The sequence below is a fragment of the Phascolarctos cinereus genome, unplaced genomic scaffold, assembly GCF_003287225.1.
Source record: "Phascolarctos cinereus isolate Bilbo 61053 unplaced genomic scaffold, phaCin_HiC Scaffold_2;HRSCAF=192, whole genome shotgun sequence".
Lineage (NCBI taxonomy): Eukaryota > Metazoa > Chordata > Mammalia > Diprotodontia > Phascolarctidae > Phascolarctos > Phascolarctos cinereus.
This window is the reverse complement of record NW_027555625.1, coordinates 102,305,234-102,323,034: the sequence shown is the minus strand read 5'-3', so window position 1 is coordinate 102,323,034 and position 17,801 is coordinate 102,305,234. Positions and strand designations below refer to the sequence as shown.

General features: G+C 36.4%; 1 protein-coding gene across 2 annotated transcripts in view; it reads right to left on the bottom strand.

The window, feature by feature from the left end:
- Positions 1–478: 478 nt before the first annotated feature.
- The window catches only part of ACYP2 (acylphosphatase 2), a 220,009-nt gene continuing 202,686 nt past the window's right edge, over positions 479–17,801 (bottom strand). For both annotated transcript variants that reach the window (XM_020996282.1, XM_020996281.2), the window contains exon 4: positions 479–951. In XM_020996282.1, the coding sequence (XP_020851941.1) occupies positions 837–951 (115 nt within the window). In that variant the 3' untranslated portion in view covers positions 479–836. The remainder of the gene's footprint in view (positions 952–17,801) is intronic.

Below are 17,801 nucleotides of genomic sequence, written 5' to 3'. Positions count from 1 at the left end.
TATGTACCACTGATCTACGGGGAATTCTGTAGTTTATGTTGCCAATTTTGTTTTCAAATTAACATAGCATATTTCAGGAGGTATTCTAGATTCTATCAGAAAAGTCTAATAAATTACCCTTATTTAGCCTTTTCACTTCAGACAGATCCAGTGACAGCTCCTTTTCTAGTACTATGGAAGTTTTGCCAGACAAACATGGTCTGGAGTTTGTGACTTGGACTAATGCCTCCCAGGAATTTTATGAAGAGCTCTTTATTCCACAAACAATATCAAATAGCTATAAAACTAGATGGTTTTAATCAGTATTCATATTTAGCTGGATTTTGTTATGGATGTTGAACAAAACCAGAAATAAGTATATACTGAGCTTCACATAAATTTATTTGAAAACTTTGGATTTTCTACTAGGATATCACTAACATCCAGGGGATTATTATTGAAGATTTTAGAATGCAAAAGGATCAACAGCATATACAAGTTTCATTTTTAAATAGTTAACTTTATTATGTGATGAATAGTGAAACAATATTCATATTGTCACATTCATTCAACTCCCAGGCCTTGCGGGCCAAAGTTAAACTAGATACTCATACTATACATTACAGATATTTTCTCATTTTACATTCTACTTTCATTTTTGTAAAAATATTCAAGTTAAATTATTTCAGTGCCAGGCATTTTTAATAACATTACAGTTTTACATTTTTTTAGAACAAATTTCCATTGTTCAAATGGAAATACAAAGCACTACTATTCCCTTTTATGGATTTAATACAGTATGGAAGCTATTATGGCACATAAGCATTATAATTTTATTCTAAGAACTTCTTTCTCCACTAGTATTTAACGCTAAAATTAGTGTACTCAAGTTCAGAGATGGTCTTTTCATTGGAAAAGTCAGCCCGATCAATACGAGAACTGGGGCTCCCAACTTTGCTTAGCCAGGTCTTCCTGTGGATTAAAAGAAGAAAAAAAAAGAAAAGTCTTTTTTAGCATGTAAAGTCCATTTTAGTGGCTGAAATGACATTACAATAAATATTAATAGGATTTTAAACAAAACATTTTCATAAAAAACCTTTTAAAAAGTTATATTTCCTATATCATTCTAATAATAGGGTAGATATGTATTATATCATTAAATCTGGATAAAATAAAGATACTGAAAACTTGAGTATGGCCAGTTCTTGATTATTTATTTGAGAATTTCCCATGGCAGTCTATTAATACCAAATTTTCTTTTTAGCAGTATTAATGTACTTAGAATCTCAGAATCTGAATTGGAAGAGACCGCAAAGTGATTCAGTCCAATTTGTACCTGAAAACAATTCCCTTTTCAATATACCCAGGTTGTCATCTAGCCTTTGTTTTTGGAAGACATCTGTCTATCTCACTTTGGGACAGCTCCAATTGTTGAAAAGTTTTTCTGTACATCAAGCAACTTTGACTCATTGCTCTTAGCTATGCCTTCAGGGGGCATGCAAAACAAGTCTAATCCTTTCCCTCCATGACAGCCCTTCAAATACTTGAAAATACTCATCATGTATAAACATCTCTGGCTCCTTTAATTTATTCCCATATGGCATGATATCAAAGTCCTGCATCATCCTTGTCGCCTTTGTCTGGACATTCTCCAGCTTATTAATATTCTTTGTGTAATGTGGAACTAAGAATGGAATACAATATCCTAGATGTCATGTGACCAGGGAAGAGGATGGTAGGACTACTGGGTTATCTCTCCTTTTCATCTACTGTAGGTACATTAAGGAATTAAAATTAATTTAATATTGGGCTAATGTATCAATTCTCAAATTTTTTTGGTCTCAGGACCTCCACAGAAGCTTAAAAATTATTGAAGGTCCCTCAAAGAATTTTTGTTTATATATGTTACATCAACTGACTCTATATACACTTAGATAAGTGTATTATAAATTTTACTGATATAAAGGATGTATAGCACACAATTTACAATAAAAGATATAATACTTCTTATTGTAAATTCCTGCTTCTGTTTTTTTCTGACAAACTCTTGTATCTATAATCAATCTATGGCTACAATATAACCATGATTTAACAAGTGAAATTTCACTTTAATCCATTAACTCTTTTCTCAATGAATTTATTGCTATTAAATTTGTTCTGTGATCTACAATTCAACTATTTCTCACCCTCATACAAATTACATTTATTAAACTGAAACCTCTTTCAGCTTCAGCACTCCTGACTACAATAGGGATAATTATCTTTTTAACTTCTTGAATAGCGGCAAGGATTGGAACACTGTTTGATACTATATCATTATCTAAAAAGAAAAATCTCCAAAATCATTCAAATCAATTTCACGTTTTAAAATTTCACTTAAATGATGCTATTTTTTAAAACCAGCTAACCATGATGAAGTTAGTTCTTCCTAAGGCCAAGTAGATGGTTCTATAAATAAAAATAATTAATTTTTTCTGTCTAATAAAAGACCCAAGTTCATGTGTTTAATTATATTTTCTAGTAACATATTCCTAGGAAAAGCATTACATTTATTATTTTTATTAAATGAAATATCTTTTAACTTCTTAGCCTTAATCAAATTTTCAACAGGAGATTCCTGCTTCCAGTATGAATCTTTAAATTTTCCAAAGATCTTACATAATCCCTGAAAATAGACAATCATGTGTTGATTAATTTTTGTGTTTTCTGAATGTTAATTAAACTTGATTGTAATAAAGTAATGAAAGTTCTTCAAGAATATAAATCATTAAAACAAGGTCTTGCAAGAAATTAATGTTAGCTAGTCTCCTTGCCAAACCAGAATAAGAAGAATGGAGAAAAATGCATGTATGACATAGAATATGTGTGCCATATAGGAATAACAGTACATAAACTATATGCTGTTTGTTTTGGTTTCAGTACTTCACCAATTTTAATAATTTCAATTTCAAATTCTTTAGCCACAGTCTCTAGCTTGATTTTTATTTAATTGGTGATAAGAATATATTTTATCTAGGAATATTTTAAATATTAACTTTTTATTTCAGATATTTCAGATGTTAAATTGTCAAGTGATAATTTTAATCAATGATTTAAACAATGCCAAATGATGATTTTAGGAACATTTTTACACCTTCATAGCTACTCTAGACTTTATTACCAGTTTTATTAACACCACCAGAACAAAAATGCCATTAAATCAGTGTTTAAATCTTTATTATTAAAAACATCATCATTGAAAATAGACAATAATGTATTGAAAATATATTTTCCTATGCTTGACACCAATTCTTTTTACTTTGAAAACCAGATTTTTTTAACTGCTACCTTTTGTTTTTAACATCATCAAGATTTCCTCCTGTATTGCTTCTCCCAGGGAGTCATCCCTTATAATAAAGAATTAAAATGGAAAAAAAAATCCTGCAAAACCAATCAATCAACTCATAGAAGAAATTGAACTTTATTTGCAATTGTCCACACCCATAAAACTCCCACCTCTGAAAAGGGGTGGGAAGGTGTTTTCTCATATATCTTGGGGGGGGGCAAGCTTGCTCTTTATTTTTGCGACACTAATTTTCAACTGGTTTTATGATTGTTTTTCTTTCCTCTTACATTGTTGCAGGCATTATGTACATTGTTTTCCTGGCTCTGCTTTCTTCACTTTGCATTAGTTCATCAGTTTTTCCATGTTTCTCTTTATTTAACATGTTCAATTTTTTTTCTTTTTAACTAAATTTTGATTGATGTCTTCTGCTTTTCATATCATCACAGTTATCATCATAGTTATCCTTCCCCCATCCCTCCCAGATAGCCATCCCATATAACAAATAGTATTTTTTAAAGACAAAAAAAGGAAAAAAAATTATCAGAATTGACCAATTCGTTGAAAAAGTCAGAAAACATGTGCAACATGTAACACCTGTGGACATCCCACCTCTTCAAAGGGATGAGGTTGGGGATATCTTCTCGTATCTCTTCATTTATGTCATACTTGATCTTCATAATTTTGTTATTCTTTATAATTCTTTTAAAGCAACAAATAACATTACTGGTGTAGGAGCTGACTGAACTTCACACTAGCTATGTTTAACAACCATTTTGGAGAATTCCTGAAGATTTAATAATAGGCTCTCATGAGCCAGTAGGAGCTGGCTCCAATTTATCATTAGTTATATCTATCAAATATTTACCATATTAAAAATTAAACATCTTAGTACTAATATGAACACAGTTTTGACCTCCTTGACCCCCTGAAAAGATTTCAGAAACCCCTAGGGGTCCTTGGAACTCACTTTGAGAACCACTGGGCTAAAACAAAACACAGATAAATTTTGCTACAATCAGCACAAATGGTTATGTGATCTTTTTGATCTGGATGTTTCTTCTAGTAATGAAAATCACATCCTATCCAGTCCAGCACAACCCAAAGGACACTTGACTATGTTTCCCCATAAGTCTGCTATGGGAACACCCACCACCATCTTTACATTCTTCTGCCAGCACAAGGGTAACTGCATAGCGGTTGGATTGGCCACTTGTCATTCTTTGATTTCAGCACAGCTTTTTCAATCACACATTTTATTCCTGATCTCCTAATTTATTTATTGTTTGCAAACTATAGCCCGCTCACTCACACCCATTATATACCTCCCCAGTGTTCACATTATGTTAATAATTTTCCATTTTTTTTAGAGTTTATTGTATGGCTTGCAGCCATACAATAATATCAGCAGGCTATTATATAAAAATACAGTCCTTTATTTCCAGGAGAATACTGAAGTTATTAAAAGAACTCTGTGGGGCACCTAGTGGTGTAGTGGATAGAGTGCCAGGCTTGAAGCCAGGAAGACCTTAATTCACATCCAGCCTCAGACATCTCTATCAGTGACCCGGGGCAAGTCACTTAACCTTGTTTGCCTCAGTTTCCTCATCTGTAAAATGAACTGTAGAAAGAAATGGCAAACCACTTCAATATCTTTCCCAAGAAAACCCCAAATGGGGTTACAAAGAATTGGTCATGACTGAACAACCCAACAAAAAGAACTTTGTAATTTTCTGAAGGCAATCCTGGAGATATTCCAGGACTCTGAACCCAACCCCTTTAAGAATAGCAGTGTTCCCTCAACCCATCAGAAATATTTCCAGCCCAGCCCCAGTAGTCATCATGATAGGGAGGGCAAATCAAACTACCACCACCACCACCTTGTTCACCATCTTCCCTCAGATTCTAATTGAGACAGCTCAACTAAGTCTTGGGAAGAACATCTTGGGAAGCTACCCCTGTGAAGCAGCCTGGAAACTGCTTGGGCAGGTACTATAGCCATGTCAATTGAAGATCCAGAAGAGAAAGTTCTTGCCACCAAAGTCCTTGGCAAAATGGTTTACCATCAGAAATGGCTATGATTTTATCAATGGAAATGACATAAAAAAGAGGCATTACCAACAGCTGTGCTGCTGTATCCAAAGGACCAAGGGACCTTTTTTATCTGATTTGCAGAAGAAATGTCCCATATCTATTTTCTCACTCATTAGACTACAAGCTGCTTGAGAGCAGGAATGTTTTACTTTTCTATTTGTATACCTAATGCTTAGCATAGTGCTTTGCACATAGTTAAGTGCTTCATAAATGTTTCCTACATTCATTCATTTAATCCAGTCCAATTTCTTCTTCATATATAATTCTGGGCCCAATTTTTCTATTTATATTGTCTGTCCTAGATGCATTTGTCCACACTGATGACGTTCTAAATGTCAGAATCTGGGCAACAGACCCTGTGCCCCCCCCTTAAATTTTATTTTTATTTATTTATTTTTTTTACTGATTTGGTCTTTCCTTATAGCTGGTCAAAGTCTTTTGTGCGCTTACAAATCTCTTCCAGGAGAATCTACAATGTTTTAGGTCAATTGTATGTTAGTAAAGATGTGCTCCCTTGTAGGATATCACTTGTGAAAGCCTCCCTGTTCCCTACTAATACTCTCATTGAGGAAAACCTTAAGGCATGTAGAGGAAAGTCTTAGAAAGATTTTGTAGAGATGTCACAGTAGTAATAGAGGTCAGTAGTTGTTGATACTCTCTTGGTCATCTTTTTTTTGGTATTGATAAGGTTTGAGATTTTTCCACACCTTTGGTATCTTACTCTCCCTTCAGATACTTTGTTACTTGGCCTATTAACATGCCCACAATTGTGTCACCTCTAGGAAGCATCTTCTCAATATCCACTTGGCCCAATCTGTATGCTTTTGCTTTCTTTGTTTTCTTCAGTGCCGCTTCTGCTACATGTATGAATACATTTTGTACTTAGTGATTTTGTTCTTGAGCATGAAAGTGGTTGGTATAAAATCTTTGCAGACCTTTTCTATTTTTCTTCTTTGTTTTCCTTTCCATTTTCAACTTTGAATGCCCTCAATGTGATTTTGCTTAAATGTATCTCTTGCCCTCACTTCCACTACTCTGTTTTTTCCTGCTTCTCTTTGCTCTAGTGGGTGATACTGCTTATAATCCTTCATCGTAATTCTTCCCACAAGTTTCTAATCTAACACAGTGTCTCTGGTAAATAAACCTGGTGTTTGATGAATCAGGTACTTACATGGATGGCTCTTTGGTCTCTTTGTTTTGTTTATGGATTTGTAACTCCCATAAAATAATGTTTCCTGTTGTCAAACCAAAATTTCAGTGTGAGCATTTACAACTCAGAAATTGGCAAACACTACAAATCAGGGCTTGATTTTTTTGCTTTGTTGGTAGTCTAGACAAGGGCCAGGAACCTGTGGCCTCGAGGCCACATGGGGCCCTCTACGTCCTCAAGTGTGGCCCTTTGATGGAATCCAAACGTCAGAGAACAAATGCCCTTAATAGAAGGATTTGGACTCAGTCAAAAGACCTCACCCAAGGACCTAGAAGGCCACATATGGCTTCGAGGTCAAAGGTTCCCCACCCCTGACATTCTAGACTTAGGAAACCAATAGAGAAAGCGCTAATAATGCAGATTAAACTTAAAAGTGTGTGATGTACACATTTCCTCTCAGGCAGCTGGTTGTTAAACATTCCCCCAGCATTCTAGACTTAGGAAACCAATAGAGAAAGCGTTAATAATGCAGATTAAACTTAAAAGTGTGTGATGTACACATTTTCCTCTCAGGCAGCTGGTTGTTAAACATTCCCCCAGCACACTCTTGGATTAAATCTATTCAGTCAACTTCTTTCTTTTCTTCTCAAAGGAATATTTTTGAATGGTTCTTATACTTAACCACAATTTCCATCTTCTGATTTTATTTATATCAAGAATGTCAAGATGGATAGACTTCATCTCTTCCAATAGTGTGCATGCTTGTTGCAAAGATATCACATCTCAAGAACCAACAGCCAGGTTAAAGGAGCCTCAGAGATAAGGATATGAATTGATGCTAAACTGTTATCTACCACTTGATTCACAGTTTCTGGATTCCTGACTCAGCTACTGATTAGGGTAGGTAATTCAAATACTAATTCTGCCTCTTCTTATCATACCTTCTTCAGCTCTTGTTTAGGGCAGTTTAACTGGATGTAGTTGGTTTTGCTCTCTATTCATGCTCAGTGGGATAACCACGTTGACAAAGTGACATTGCCACATTCCCTGCATTTCCCAGCACCATGCCTTTACTTGTACTCATCCCAATAACTGAAATAGCCTCCTTTCCCCTTCTTATCTGTTGAATTCCTATCCATCTTTTAAAGTCTAATTCACATCTTCCAAGAAGCCTTCAGCTGGTAAAAACCTCCCCCTCCAATCTCCTAAAGCACTTTGCTTTAAATTTCTCTAATGCATTTTATAATCTTTGTTTGAGTCATACCTATACTAGTTGTAAGCTCCTTGAAGGTAGGGGTTTGTTTATCTCAATTTTTTATCTCCCTATTGCCTAACATGGCAATCTGTACACAGTGAACACTTAACATTTATAAAATAAATGAATGAATTCCATTAATCAAGAAAAGGAATATTATGACTGTAATTATTCACATCTCTCTAACTTTTGTTCCTCTTTACCTGCTTAGACATGGGCTAAAATAGCTTGATGAATTTCTGAAGTAAGGCTCTATTTGAAAATAATGACTTTAATGATGTTACCTTTGCAAAGAGACCCATAAAATATACTGTTTGTTCACATGAACTGAAAGAGCTTCTCAAATTATTGCATTAAAAGTGAGATGGGTAAGAATACTATCTACATATCTGCCCATGACTAATGTGAGCTCAAAAGTTTTAGGTAGGCAGGAAGCTCCATGCTTCCCAGAATCATGACATTCAGTAGCAGGCTTCCACCTTCTGTTTTTCCTATGCACTCTACATATTACAAGCACGCTTCAGATGATATTCAAAGTGATTATGGCTATCATGTTTAGTTACAGGAAATAGCATTGCCATGAATCATTAATAGCACTAATTTCCTAATGCTTGCTTTTCTACTCTTACAAAGAAGGGTGAAAGCTAAAGAATATTGGAAACAACAACTGCTCTTGGTTATAGACCTGTCAGAACTCTGTCAATTTTAATTTCTGAAATTCCATTACATTCTATCAGGAATATTCCATCTCATGACAGTGTAAGACAAAAATTACATAGAGAGGTAGCTGCAGGTTTTTAGGTCCTTCAGGCTGAGATGTCAAAAAAGCAAGTAAAACTGATGCCTTACAGGAATGTTAATAAAAAATATTGTCACACACAGAAAATAACTGACTGAAATCTTCTTATAAATTATACTTAATTTCAGAAGTTAAGAGTACCAGTAATTTCATGTAAAAACCCAAACAAAGCTGTTCTTTCATCTCTGGCTCACATAATTCCAACTTTCACATAAAAAAAAAAGACTAAGAAGTCCTTGTGTATAGAAAGTGTTTGTACCAAAGTTAGAAATGTCAAAAACTTTGTGAATTTTTGCTCTGTTTAAAATGGTTCAAGAAACACATCATTCTCTTGGATCCCAACGTCTATGCTATCATGTTGCATATCTGTGCCTGGGAAGTAGAAATAATTTGCCATTGGTTAAAAGGTACAGAACATTCAATATATATTCTGTAGAACTTTTGTTATCTCAGTACTATTATGTTCATATGCCAGTAGTTTTATCTTTCCCAGCTGTATTTCCACATGATGCTTTCTCTTAGGCACACAAGAAAGGTTATTCCTAATGAAAAATTCTTTTTTTCCTTTTCCAGCCAACAAACATTTATTATGTGCTCACTATTTACAGGTAGGCACTGGGAATGGGAGAGGAAATACAAAGATTATTATCATTATCATTTTTACTGGTAATGCTTCATTTCAAGGTTTAGAAAGGGCTTTCCCCTCAATCTAAAGCAATAATTATTCTGTTTGCTGATGGGGAAATTAGCTAAATTTCTATAGTCTTGTACGCTGCTCTAAAGGGAGCAGTTTCTTTTTTCAAGTGAATAGCTTGTTGCATTGGGTTTTTGGTTCACATCACTTTGTCATTTCTTCTTCAACTGGGATATCTCACATTTGATCATGTTTATTTGATTGTCAAGTTTTGTCATTTTACTTTGACTACCAAAGTTTTCCTTAAAACTTCTTCTTTTGGTTTAAACTTTTGAAAACAAACATGGGCCTTAAAATCATCACTGGAGCTACTTGACCATGTCCTAAACCCAAATCACTCTAGCTCTCACTGACTGACCAATAATAGGTTCCAGCCCAAGCCTCACTTGGTCACTGTTTGGTTTTTGATGACTCAGAGTGAGTGTAAATAGCAATTGTTTCTCTTCTGGCTAGAACCCTGAAGTTCTTCTCCTCCAAGTTTGATTTTTTTTTTTGAGTAGGCAAACTAGGTTATCTTTTTCTTCATTTCTTACCTACCCTAAAATAACTGAATGGGTCTTGCCTCGGACAAAATTAACCTGAGAAAGACCTTAGCTTAAAAAGGTTGAGGTCTTCAATTGCATCTGGGGTTGTCTTCAGTCATCCTGATCTATGTCTTACCACTAGACTCAGATGACCCTGGAAGACACTTTGAGACTGTGCCTCAGGTAAATCCAATTCACTTACAAGTCAAGACATTACCCTCCTAATGTCATTGGTTCTCTTTGAGAACAAAGAACAATAAGAACAACAAAAAACATTTTTCCCATAAAAGTCCTTTGAGTATCAACTTCTTTAAACCAAGTTGTGATTTTCCTTTGAGTACATATGACATATTTATGGACATTTATGAATGTTGAATAATAAAGCATTAATTGTTACTATGTGCTAAGAGTTACAGCTACAAACATAAACAAGTGAGAGATCCCTGACCTCAAGGAATTTACATTATAACTGGTGAAGACAATACAAAATTGAGAGTAAAAAGGGGTGGAGACGTGTCAGTGGCAGCATGATCTGGAAATGTTCTGGTTCTGGGCAACATAATACGAAAGTTCACCAATCAAAGTCCAAGATCTTGGCAGGCAAAATCCACATGATGCTAGCAGTATGTGGTTAAGGAGGAGGGCTGGAATGGAGGCAGCGTGGTTTGAATGGTCAGGAAGTGACATGGACATTTAGTTACAAGTAAGAGAAGACTAAAGTTCACCTATTAGATCCCATGGTCCCAGAGGCAAAGTACAGGTGGTTCTAGTGGGATGGGGTGAAAGAGAAGAGCCAGACTGGAGGTGGCATAGTCTGATTTCTTGATGGTACTTTGGTACTAGTACTCCTGTATTGAATCATGGTGACTAAATTGATAATGAGGTTCTTTTCACTGTCTTAGGGATCTAGGACAAGCTCTACTCCTGCCTCTATCCCTATTTCCCCAAGCTGATTCTTCAGATTTTGGCTTCTTGCACTCCAAAAAAATGCATTCTCTTTCTAGTAAACACATCTCTCACGTGCATCCATGCTACAGTTATAACAATAGATAAGGGCATTTCTTGCCCTAAATGTCCAAAGACTTTACACCTAAAGTTATTAACTAAAACAAGCAATTGTTAAGTGTATTCTACGAGCTAAGAACTGTTCTAATATTGGGGATACCAAGACAAAAAAATCCTTCCCTTAAAGAGCTTACATTCTAACAGGCAGGATAACATATATAAGCATACAGAGAATATTTATTAAATGAGTTGATGGTAGAGTTTTTGTAAGGAAGGGTACTAGCATTAGAAAGAATTAGGGCCTGGAGTCAGAAGACTCATCTTCCTGAGTTCAAATCTGGCCTCAGACACTTACAAGCTGTATGACCCTGGGAAGGTCACTTAATCCTCATCTATAAAATGAGCTGGAGAAGGAGATGGCAAACCATTCTAGTATCTTGCCATGAAAACCCCAAATGGGGTCACAAAGAGTCAGACATGACTGAAAATGACTAAACAACAACAAGGAAAGGCCCCATGTAGAAAGTGGTGCTTGAACCGAGCCTTGAAGAAAACAAAGAATTCCAAGAGGCAGGAGTGAGGAGGGAACGCATTCTGGTCTTGAGGGGCAGCCGATACAAAGGCATGAAGATGAGACTGAGTGTAGTGTATACAGAATAGCAAGTTTTGGTTTGTATGGCTGGGCTGGAGTGTATAGAAAGGAGCGATGTGTGCCTAAGACTCTAAAAGTAGAAAGGGGTCAGAACATCAGGGGTGGGGAATTTGTGGCCTGGAGGCTACATGTGGCCCTCTAGGTCCTCAAGTGCAACCCACTGACTGAATCCAAACTTCACAGAACAAATTCCCTCAATAAAAGGATTTATTCTGTGAAGTTTGGATTCAGGTAAAAGGCCACACCCAAGGACCTAGAGGACCACATGTGGCCTTGAGGCTGCAGGGTCGCCACTCTCAGTCAGGTTGTGAAGAGCTTTAAATTCTGTAGAGAGTTTATATTTGATAATGGAGGTCATAAGAAGCCACTGATGTTTGTTAAGTGGAAAGGAGGTATGATATGGTCAGATTTCCATTTAGGAAAAATTACCTTGGGGACTGAGTGGAGGATGTACTGTAGTAGGGAGAAAATTGAGTTAGGAAGACCAAATAGGAGGCCATTGTAGGAGACCAGGCAAGAGGTGATGGGGCAAGAATGAAGGTGGTAGCTGTGTGAGCGGAGAGAAAGGGATATCATGAGAGATGTAGTGACAAGAACCAGCAACAGAATAGATATGCACGGTGGGGAGTTAAGGATGATACTGAGATTACAAACTTGGGTAATCAGAAGAGATGGTAATATTAAAGGCATGGTGGGATTTACCTTTTCTTTCTTTTTTAAAGGATGGAGGACACTAGAGCCTCATCATAAGCAGCAGAGAAGGAACTAGTAGATAGGCTTCAATTTATTTTCTGACAAATAAGAAGCTAGTGAGGATTTTTTCCAAAGGGCTATGAAACTGGAAAATATTTAAATGACTTATCAGTTGAAATCATTGCTAACTAGTGAGTCTTCAGAAGAATCTTTTTCTCATAAGCATATTACGGATGAAACCCAAGTTCTATCCAGACAGGACAACATATAGAGTGTTTAAAGACCTGCTAAGGACTGTTTTGTAACATTCTCATATGTTAAATTTTAAATGAACACAAGGTATCAGAGAAAGAGACACTTTCAAATCTTGTTTTTCAGGGATGGAGGTTTCAGACGTGTAATTACACTGTGCAGGGCATTCCCAGGTGTAAGGATTTCTTCAATTAGTACCAGAGCAATAACTGGTCTATAAATAATAGTGGTAGTTGCCTGGGGGCACTGAGAAGTTCAGTCAAATCAAATCAGTGAATGTTTATTAAGTGCCTACTATGTACTAGGCATTGTGCAAGGTGCTGGGGATACAAAAAGTCAGTCTTTGCCCTCAAGGAACTTACAATCTAATGGGGGAGACAATATGAAAACAAATCAATTCAAAGCAAGCTATATATGGGATAAACAGGAAATAATTAATAGATGGAAGGTGCCAGAGTTAAGAGGGCCTGGGGAAGGCTTCCAGTAAAAGATGGGCTTTTTGGTTGGCACTTAAAGGAAGCCAACAAGGTCAGTAGATAGAATGGAGAAGGAAGAGTGTTCCAGGCCTGGGGGACAGCAAGAGAAAATGCCCAGAGTCAAGAGATGGAATGTCTTTTTTTTTGTGGAATAGCCAGGAGGTCAATGTCATTGAATTAAATAATACATGATAAGGAGTAAGGTGTAAGAAGACTGTAAAGGTCGGAGGGGGCTAGGTTATGAAGGGCTTTGAAAAAAGAGCATTTTTTATTTTATCCTGGGAACCACTGGAGTTAATTGAATGGGGGGAAAGAAAGAAAAGGGAAGTAATATGGTTGAACCTGAGCTTTAGGAAAATCACTTTACTAGCTGAATATAAGATGGATTGGAGAAGGAAGGCAGACCCACACCAGGCTATTACAATAGTCTAGATAAGAGGTGATGAGAGCTTGTACTAGAGTCATGGCAGTGTCAGAAGAGAGAAGGGGACATATGTACATAGATGTTGCAAAGGTGAAATTGATAGGCCTTGGCAACAGCTTGGATATGGAAGATGCAAGACCGTGAGCAATCCAGGATGACTCTGAGCCTGAGAGACTCAGAGGATATTAGTACCTCTACAGTTAATAAGGAAGATAAGAGGAAGGGAAGGTTTAGGGGGAAAGATAACGAGTCTTGTTTTGGACATATTAAGTTGAAGATTCTACAAGACATCTAGTTCAAGATGTCTGAAAGGCAGTTGGAGATGTAAGATTCCTCCAATTTGAGGCAGGATAGGTAGATTTGAGAACCATCAACAAAGAGATGATAATTAAAACCAAAAGAGCTGATAAGGTCACCAAGTAAAGTGTAGAGGGAGAAAAGATGAGGGCCCAGGACAGAGCCCTGCGGGACCCCTACAGTTAGAAAACATGATCTGTAGGAGGATACAGCAAAGGAGAAAAAGAAACAGTACTCAGACAGGTAGAAAAAAAACCAGGAGACAGTGGTGTCCCAAAAATCTAGAGAGAAGACAGTATTGAGGAGGAGAGAGTGATCAACAGTGTCAAAGGCTACAAAAGGTCAAGAAGAATGAGAACAGGGAAAAGGTCATTGAATGTAGCAACTAAAAGATAACTAGTAACTTTGGACAAAGCAGTTTTAGTGAAATGACAAGGTTGGAAGATAGATTGTAAGGAAGAATTGTTGGGGCAGCTGGGTGGTGCAGTGGATAGAGCATTGGCCCTGCAGTCATTGAGTTCAAATTCAGCCTTGCACCATCCACTTGACACTTGCTTGCTAGCTGTGTGTCCCTGGGCAAGTCACTTAGCCCCAGTTGCTTACAAATTTTTTTTTAAAAAGGAAGAATTGTTAAGAAGAGAGTTATGGAAGAGAAAGTGGAGGATTTGCCTAGGGTCTCACAGATAGTGTGTATCAAAGTTAAGATTTGAACTTGGGTCTTCCTGACTCTAAAACTAAGCCACTTTTCACTATGCTATCCAGACTCTTTACTCTTTCAACTCTTAAGATAGAAAAATCATATTGAGCTTAGTAACTCACTCAAAGTTTTTGCTCCATGTAAAAATACAGAAAGACTTGCTACAAATCCTGATTTCCTGTATAGAGGGAATATATCCTAATTGAATCAAATAGATTTGTTGGCTACAAAGGAATTTCAAAAAAACAGAAAAAGATGGCCCTCCAATGGTTGTGCTATCCATGATGAAGCACTGTAGTGAGGTTGGAGCCATGCCTTGGATTCATTCATCTCCTGGAACTGCTTTGCAAACTTTAAAGCACTCTATAAATGTCGATTATTATTGTTAATATTATTCAAGATGGAATACTTTGAAATTACTCTCTCTGACTATAACCTCTTTACATCTACTTGTTTGTGATTTCATTATGACTATTTTCCCATGCTCTTGCAGCCCTTCAATCCCTTTCTAGTTTCTTGTGTCTCCTTACCAAGGTTTGGGTCTATGACAAGTATACAATAACATAAGGTAGAACATGATTAAGTGCCATGTGGATGATACAAAATGTCATAGACATACAGTGGAGAAAGAGGTTTTTTATTCTGGCTAAGATGTCTAGCTTTTTGTCCCCCATACTCCTATCAAGCCTGATTTTCATCCTTATTATGACCTCTTACAACAACAGCCTTTTACTCTATTCTGTCTTATCCATCTGGCTTTTTACTTTGATGAACTTGTGATTTTATTGGAATGGCTACTCCCACCAAAGTTGCAGCCACAATCTTTCCATACCTTCTCTTAGAGTCCAGTTCTTTTCTATGTCCTTCCATAAATCCTCCTTAAAGGACCCACCCAGTACACTAAAGAGATTTTTCTCATTCTTTGAATATCTCAGGGGTACTCATGTTCCAGTTAGCCTGCCCATTTGTTACCTGTTATTCTTGGTACATTACTAGTCCACTCTTTGTTAGTCCTAAATATATGCATGTGTATAATATATATGTATATGCACACATATAAACATATATATATATATATATCACATGTCAGAAAAAATATCTATGTAGATATATAGGCTGTCCCCAAAGTCTTTAATAGTTTAAAACTGTACTAAGACTTTCAGTATACCCTGTATATCTATCCATCTGACATGTAGATATAGATATGTCATGTATAACTTTTGTGTCAGAGACTTTCATGACCCATAGAGGTCCAAAATACTTTGAAGGATTTTCTAATTTTCTAGCTCTTAACACCTACATGGGAAACCTAGGAAAATGTATATATACATGGTCTCCCCTCTTCCCTTTTGTGCATCAAGTGTATTAAAGTCAACTTCCACTTTGAAAGAAAAGAATGTAGTTCACGATGTTAGATAGATAGATATACAGATATGGCTATGCAGATATGGATACAAAGACACATATATCAGGTCAGATCCTATTTGGAAAATTAAGCAATCCTTTAAATGATTCCATACTTGCAATAGGGGCAGTTAAATGGTGCAGTGGATAAAGTGTTGGGCCTGGAGTTAGGAAGACCTAAGTTGAAATCTGACCTCAGATACTTACTGGCTGTGTGACCCTGGGCAAGTCACTTAATCCTGTTTGTGTCAGTTTCCTCATATGTAAAATGAGTTGGAGAAGGAAATGGAAAACCATTTCAATATGTTTGCCAAGAAAACCGCAAATGGGGTCACAAAGAGTCAGACATGACTGAAATGACTGAACAACAACAAAAATGTGCCAGGTACTGTGCTAAACTTTTGGGCAGCTAGATGACACAATGGATAGAGTGCTGGGTTTGAAGTTAGGAAGACTCATCTTCCTCAGTTCAAATCTGGCCTCAGATACTTACAAGCTGTGCGACTGTGGGCAAGTCACTTAATCCTGTTTGCATCAGTTTCCTCATCTGTAAAACAAGCTTGAGAAAGAAATGGCAAACCGCTCCTGTACCTTTGCCAAGAAAAGCCCAGATGGGGTCATGAAGCATCAGGCACGATCAAAATGACTCAAAAACAATAATACTGGCCCTTTAACCCAGCAATACTACTGCTAGGTCTGTATCCCCAAGAGATCATAAAAATGGGAAAAGGACCCACATGTACAAAAGTATTTATAGCAGCTCTTTTTGTGGTGGCCAAGAATTGGAAATTGAGGAATGGCTGAACAAGTTGTGGTACACGAATTTAATGGAATATTATTGTGCTATAAGAAATGATGAACAGGCAGACTTCAGACTTCACAGACTTGGCTCTTCTCAGCAATGGATCTAAGACAACTCCAAAAGACCCATGATGGAAAATGCTGTCCACATCCAGAGAAAGAACTATGGAGTCTGAATGCAGATCAAAGCATAATATTTGCTTTTTCTCTCTTCTTCTTTTTTTTTTTGTTTATTCTTTCTCTTGGTTCGTCCCATTGGTTTTAATTTGTCTTTACAACATGACTAATGTGAAAATATGTTTAATATGAATGTATATGTGGAGTCTATATCGGATTACACACTGTCTTGGGGAAGGGGGAGAGGAAGGAAGGAGGGGGAGAAAATTTAAAACTCAAAAGCTTATGAAAGTGAATATTGAAAACTAAAAATAAATAAATAAATAAATTTAAAAATAAATAAAAAGAAAGCAATGTCTGGAGATAAAAAAAACCCCAACAATAATACTTCCATTACTGCATCTCTATAATACAAATATTCTTATAGTGCTGCTATATGGCTATTAATCATGACACATCATCTTGAAACCAAAAATGCAAATAACCTAAATGGCAATGAAAAAATGAATGGTGGACACATTATCAACAATAACTTGTATATGAGAAATATGTGTGTGTGTATGTGTATATATACACATATACGCAGGTTGTCTCAAAAGTTTTATATATAGATATCTGCATATCTATATAAAATACATATATATGAATATACACATATGTTATTGTAGATAGATATACAGGTATAGAGATAGCTATATATGCCAAATATTTGTCCCAAAAATGTTATATATAGATGTACAAACATCTATATATAGATCTATATCTAGCTAGCTAGCTAGCTACTCTTCTCACATGTGAATCATTGTTGGTAATATGCCCAACATTCATTTTTCCATTGCTGTTTGGGTTGTTTGCATTTTGGGTTCTTTCATGATCATGTTCCATGACTATAGCCACACAGCATCACTTGATAATATTTATATTGCAGAGATGCAGTAATGCAAGTACAGGATCATTTAAAGAACTGCACAGGAGGTAGATGGGTGGCCCAGTGGATAGAGCACTGGGCCTGCAGTCAGGAAGACCTGAGTTCAAATCTGGCCTCAGACATTTACTAGCTGTGTGACCTTGGGAAAGTCACTTAACCTCTGTTTACCTTAATCCACTGGAAGAAGGAAATGGCAAATCACTCCAATATCTTTGCCAAGAAAACCCCATAGACAGGG